Source organism: Varroa jacobsoni, unplaced genomic scaffold (genome assembly GCF_002532875.2).
Source record: "Varroa jacobsoni isolate VJ856 unplaced genomic scaffold, vjacob_1.0 scaffold_25, whole genome shotgun sequence".
Taxonomy (NCBI): Eukaryota; Metazoa; Arthropoda; class Arachnida; order Mesostigmata; family Varroidae; genus Varroa; species Varroa jacobsoni.
Window position 1 is genome coordinate 49,016 of NW_019212927.1, and position 6,640 is coordinate 55,655.

General features: G+C 37.5%; 1 protein-coding gene across 2 annotated transcripts in view; it reads right to left on the reverse strand.

The window, feature by feature from the left end:
* Positions 1-1,132: 1,132 nt before the first annotated feature.
* Positions 1,133-6,640, reverse strand: part of LOC111258836 (uncharacterized) — a 6,331-nt gene continuing 823 nt past the window's right edge. For both annotated transcript variants that reach the window (XM_022830386.2, XM_022830391.2), the window contains 3 exons: positions 4,031-4,172; positions 1,899-2,807; positions 1,133-1,580 (listed from right to left, as the gene is read on the reverse strand). In XM_022830386.2, coding sequence (XP_022686121.1) covers positions 1,350-1,580; positions 1,899-2,807; positions 4,031-4,172 — 1,282 coding nt within the window. In that variant the 3' untranslated portion in view covers positions 1,133-1,349. The remainder of the gene's footprint in view (positions 1,581-1,898; positions 2,808-4,030; positions 4,173-6,640) is intronic.

The window sequence follows — 6,640 nt, forward strand, 5'->3', positions numbered from 1 at the left end:
ATCAAGGCTAAAGCTGTGAAGCTTGGGCAAAACAAAGACGACTGAAGGAAAATACAACGCATGCCCAGTCTCTGAATAAATGTAACATTGCAACCTTGAACCTTGTCGCGGTAGTCGTGAGTACAACGGTACCATGAGTTGAGTACCGCCACGGTTGAGAAGAAAAAAAAACGTGTAGAGATTAGACGCATAAGGCCTTCAAAAAGTTGCAACAGAAGCCGTTAAGCACAGCGGGAACGCCATCTGATCCAAGCTCTTACTACTAATTGATGTTTTGAAGCGTGTCTTTATACAATAAAAAAGGTGCCAAATGACTCGCGCATCACATACTGGAGCACAACAAACTCTTCAAAGAGGAAAGGACATAAGTTCAAGACCTTGACTAGGCATTTTAGTTAGGTTCGATGCAATGATGAACTGAATGCTTCGGGATAATAAAAGCTGGCTTACAATATTCGAGTATATGGCAAGGGTTACAATACTTAAAGCAGAATAGGAAATCAAAGACAGAGGAAATGTAAAACCTTTTCGAGCTCTTTAAATGAAAAAGGGCCTCCCGCGAAGTCGAGATAGTACTCTACCAGTACCAGAAAAAAGTGTGAGTTTAATGAATACTGCGATAAGGAAATGCTAACTAACCGCGACATATACCCAGATTTGAGACCCAATGTCGAAAGATGAGATTTGCGCAGTAACTTATTTCAAAAAACGAGGCGTTTACAGCAGAACATGAAATTTAAACTACCAGTTGCAAAAAAAATAAATTGAACAAGTTCCTCTAGTCAGAGCGTACTTTCAGGTTGGCAAACCGAACTGCGTAGTATACTACGCTCGAAGAGAAAAACATCATCGTCTTTGTTTGGAGGCCAATATGTTTTTAGCGTGTATTTATAGAACAGCCTACATTTGATAAAAGGAATGTTCGGTTGATATGCAGAGCAATTTGAAATTCTCCTTTGCCATATGGTGATTTTGAGTTTCCTTCGAGAACAATAAAGAAAACCTTTATAGTTGGGTTATTCATATCCAGGTAACTAAAGCTCTTGATACGGGATCCAAGGAGTATTTTAATTGTGTAGCTTAGATGGTATATGTTAACCATTATTGTACGTACGTAGTCATTTGAGGGTGGTTAACGGTCTATTTGGGCGTCATCGATCACTCGTTTATTAAATATGATACAGATTAAATCATTTGTGGCTCTACATGGATGCTCATGGCTTGCTTCAGTTATCGATGTATTCAGTGATTATAAATATATACTACCATCGACTAGTTTTTAACGATAAGACATTCAAATAATATCAAGTACATGTTGATCACAGCAATCTATTATATCAAAAAAATACTCAACAATGAGTTATCTGCTGCGATAAATTCTCTCCAACGGGTGATCCAAAAGGACGGGAATGGCCACTTCCGCCTGTGAGCCCATTTTGTTGTTTATGCTGGTGAAGTTGCTGTTTTAAGATTTGTTGGCTGAGAGTCTTCTGCTGCGAGAAAATGTATTCACTCTCGAGTTGTTCATGGCTAGCATGTCTTAAGCCAAGCAGGGCACGTTCCATAGTTAATGTATAGACCTACACATAATAAAAAGAAGAACATCTTTCGAGTTACTCGGCAATCTTATAACACTGGTATTAATAAGAAAATGTAAACAAAACAGTCTTTAATATTGTAAAATAATAATTCAGACTACCCAAAATGTTATATTTTTCAATAGAAACTTTTTTATATAACATATGTTTCTTCTCTTTTACACCAGAAAGATAACGGTTTCTGTAAAGTTTTTTTCGGTTATACTTTTTCCCAATTCAGACTTTATAGACCTCAAGTATAGTAGTTCACATGAATATTTCACAGCAGATATGAAGCACTTAAAGACTGGTTGATGTTACCGTGTGTGAGCAGATGAGACGACGGTCCGTCCGTAAAGCATCCACCAAATCAAAGAGAGAGCACATACTAGAGTTCTCGACGTCCCATGCAGAAGGCGCACTGAATTCATTGACTACTTGCGCTGATTCCAGAAAATCACAACAATGATTCGTATGAAAAGGAACAGCTGCTCCTAAATAGGGATTGGGTGCTCGGGATGCAATGCCATTTCCTAAACGTGTAAGTTTACGACGGCTACACGCAACACGTCGATCAACCATTGCGGCTATAACGCGGAAAAGTTGAGAGCGCAATGCCTGAAGCATCAATTCAACAGTGGGTGCATCGATGTCGTCCAGCCCGTGCTCGTACGCGACGACAAGCATACGGCCATATAGAAGGGCACTTTCTGGAAACGCTTGTTCACGCATTAAAAAGCTGCAATGTGGGGCAGGCATCTCAGCCTGAGGAACGCTGACCACAAATGAGACAACATTGGGCATAGTGAGCTGATTATCGAGGGTAGGAGTAGCATTTGATTCAGGCATGAAGAGCCCGAATGCGTGTTCAGCACGATTTATAGCCGGAGGCTGAAGAGATTCAGCTGGCCGTCGCTTCCGTTGTTTAGACACATTCACTGGAGATCGAGTAGAGTCAGAAGATGCGGCTTTTCCTGGCGAGTTCACTACCTCTTCCGTAGATTCTTCTTTTGAACATGAACTATATGGCGGCGATTTACTTGTATATGACAAAGATGAGGCCGTAAGATTTTTGAAAACAGGCTTAACCCGGGGGTGCATTGGGTTGTCAGAAGAGACATGGTGAGCTGTATTGGTTGACGAAACAGTAGGGGTTAGAGAGATTTTTGGAGAACTGGAATCAACTGCTGCCATGGTAGTCGAGCTGGCGGAAACTGGTGCTTTGGACAGCTGCAAAGGTGTCCAAAGTCATAATTTAAGTAGCATATTTGGGTTCTATCCTCGAATCTTTTATGTCGTCTTAAGTGCAGATGATAGTTTTATACCGTAGTATTTAAAAAGAGTTCATAAAAACAACTTGTCTAGACAAGTTTGAAACTACCCCACACAAGTCAGCTCAAAGCAACTACAATATTTTCGTCTGCATCATCATAGGCAAACATATTAACGTAAAATTGTACTAACTCTGTAAATAATTATGTTAAAAAATAAGGCTTATGAGTTTCACCTGTAGGATCCGCTGTAAGTTTCTGTTCTAACTGATCTAATTAGTGTTACATCTAGCCTAGCTGCGACCCAAACAGACGTTACAATTTTAAAATTAACCAACATGACAATTTCAGTGACAACGGGTATTCTCAAGAGAGCTTTAATTAAAATTATTTTTCTTATATATATTTTTTTTGAAACATTGCAGGACTAAGTTCTAGCTAAAAAAGAAACAGTTATAAAGACCTCACATTGTTTACCAATAGATCCAAATTCTGGTTTGCGTTCGGTTTAGAAAGAGCAAATACGCCACAAACTTTCTTATTCCTTTCTTTCTTATGTAAATATTCATGCCAACAGAAACGTTTTTGGTCCTTGGTAATGAGCAATAGATGATTTTCACTTTGCTTTTCTACAACACCACTTATATTAATTTGATGCGTTTTACTGCTTATCGCGTGGTACATGTTCGGTGCGATCTTTTTAAAACTTACTCTATCTGAAGAGGACTTCGACAAGGAGGAGGCTCAGCGGCCGCACTTAAGCCGCCCTAAAGCACTGCAAAGTTCTTACTGAGATAAAATGCGCATGAAACCTGCGTAGACAAAGGCAATTAAATACTAATAAACCTTAAACTTAGGTTTATTAGTATTTAACTACTTTTGTCCTTTTAAGTTCCTATTGTACTATGGCATAAGTACATCCAATATCTACGTATTTATGGGTTTACACTGCTGAGAAAGAATTTGTTGTAAAGGTCGTTTTAGGTATGAACTAAAAGGATAATCCTTGCGAAAGAAAATTCATGTACTGAAGCCGTTGTAAAGGTTACTTCAGTCTCGAAACCTTTCCAATTAATAGAATTAAGAAAATTACCATCGACCTGAAACAATCTTCTAATAATAAAACACCCCAACCTAACATCTAAAAACATGAATTATGATGCAAACAGCAGCAGCCCTTACCGTGAGTAACAACTCCATAAGGTAGTCATTATGTAAAGCTACCTCGTCAGGTCGCATTAAGGTGCGGGCTTCCACCTCAAAATCTTCTCGCCTAATCTGCAAGGTAATCCAACGCCGAAGCAACTCTAGATACATGGTCCATCTGTAACGACATTATCCATTTAACACATGACTATGACGGTCCATCTAATATATTCTAAATAAAATGTAAACTGGTTTTTCCCGTTTATCAGTGGATACACCCTAATGTCGCAGCGTACACAGCAACATAAAACACATTCAAAATACAAAAATCTACAAAAGGTGCTCTTAACATTGCGATAGAGCTATATAATTCAAATTGGAATAACAATATTTCTATTCACCTCTTAATAATGTAAGAGGCAATTTTATTTAGCCTAAGAGACTTTCGGTCACCAATATTCACCGCTTGGCGGCGCCAGTGAGTGGAAAACACTATAAGAACAGATAGGCTAATTACATTGTGAGTGAAATTTTGGAGATCTAATGGAGCTTTTAGTCATTCGAGCTCCGTTGCTCTTAAGATATTTCATTACTACATCCGTCTTCCATATTCATGTGTGATCTTATACTTGTAGTACCCACTACGAAAATCATTGATTTTTTTTTAATTGAACGATGCTAATGAGTTATTACAGAATCTCATAGTTGAAACTTCGTCGACTGTTTTCTTTGTAACTATTATACTAAACTGATATGAATATATGAGAAATCTTATGCGTTTTTTCTGAATGCTTGTGGGCTTGTTGAGTGTCCCACGCTTTGTCTAAGCTCGTTAATAACAACCTTCTATGTAATCAAATCACGCAAACTAAAAGAACGGCATTACATAACAATATTAGGTTAAAGTTATCAAATTCACTTTTTCATAGTCCTTTCTAACGCTATACAAAGTTGTCAATAATTCCCTTCAACGAAATAGTGTGCACCCGAGCGAAGTTTCTATTCGCAGTTTATCCAAAGCAAACCTGTTATATCGTGGGAAATTTACAAAGAAAACGACGAAAGTTTTTACCATCCAGAGGCATCCCGGCGGGTTATTTCTGAATATCCATAACTTATCAACTGTATACATAGAAATAACAAAAACTAGGTTTCATTGTAAATAAACTATTGTATAGATAGTGTCTAAAATTAGTTATAAAGACAACCCCATACTGTATGTTAACTAAAATTGTCTGGTACCACTTATCCATTTGTTTTCCAAAGTCTGCTAAGGAATTGTGATATTACGCTTCAAAGTTAAAATTTTAAATATACTTAAGCACTCGGAAAACGCCGCTATAAAATGTAGTTTTCCAATTTAATTTTTATTTTAAATTTAATTTAAATTCCACAAATCTAGACTTCCGTTTTTGATGTTTTCCTCAACGCAAAGAACTTCGCTACGAGAGAAAGTAATTAGCCTAATCGGAGCTTATTTAAAAAGCGTCTTTCGTAATCTTCAATGTACAACTAAAGTGATTCCATGTACAACACTCAGTTTTATGAAAACACATTGATCCTATTAAACAAATTACCGAAGTTATGTGAAACATGTATAATTAATCTCAATTCGCAAAACAAATTTAATTTAATGCCAGAGTTCTATGAAGCTAAAAAATCTGATCGATATTCGTCTTTGTTTTTAATTTCTGTTACTTCCAATAAATCTGTAATGACAATGTATAGCATTGCTTCTTATATACTTCCCAATGTATTCCCGTTCCCTTCATTTTTCGTGCAAAATAACGGCTAACTGCTACAAAAATAAACTGATTAAGCACGCCGGGTTTCAAACTGATCAGGTATTGGACTTTATTCCTTTCGCCGGCGGCTCGTCATATACAGCTGTGTTTGCAAAGACCAAAGCTTTATCTATATTCCCATCCTACAATGAGATGATCTCAAAGAAAAAATTGATGTTAGAAGACCCAGTTTAGTGTCTTAAATATTATAGCGGCTTTAGCCTGCCTGGCTGACTCTAGGTGGCGTTTTTGTTGAATTTGTATATTTGTGTCAATCTGCATAGGACCTTTGTATCAACTACCACAATGCGGTGATACAGCCCTTACGCCAATGCTACTAGCCGTTCAGGTCATGTGGCCAAACAGCTACTTTCAATTGCGAATTACAATATACAATATATTTAGTTAGGTAAGATTGTGCACAAGAATTCCCTAGAGGAGATAAATAATTTTGCTCACGACCTCTAGTCGGTTAATAGCGTCCGCTACTGTGTACCACCTTTTCTGTCGCAGTAATAATGACCACTATAAATAAACAAGGAAATATCTAACACTAACCTAAAATATTGTGTGTTAGTTGGAACAGTGTTCAATCGTCGCTACAATAGTGATTAACTGTACATTAATTAGCGAGGGAAATTGCACCATTAAACTGTAGGACATATTGAGACGTGTATGATAATGCTCATGGCTGTCATCATAATGCTGTTCAGCAACAGTGTCGCGAGTGCAATGACATTATGTTTGTAAACACCATCAGCATTAATCAGGACAAAGTGCTGCCTTTGCCCCGTTTTCAACGTGAAAGCGTAAATTCTGCTTTAAGTACATGAAAACTGTTTACCTCTTGTTTCACCGTGAA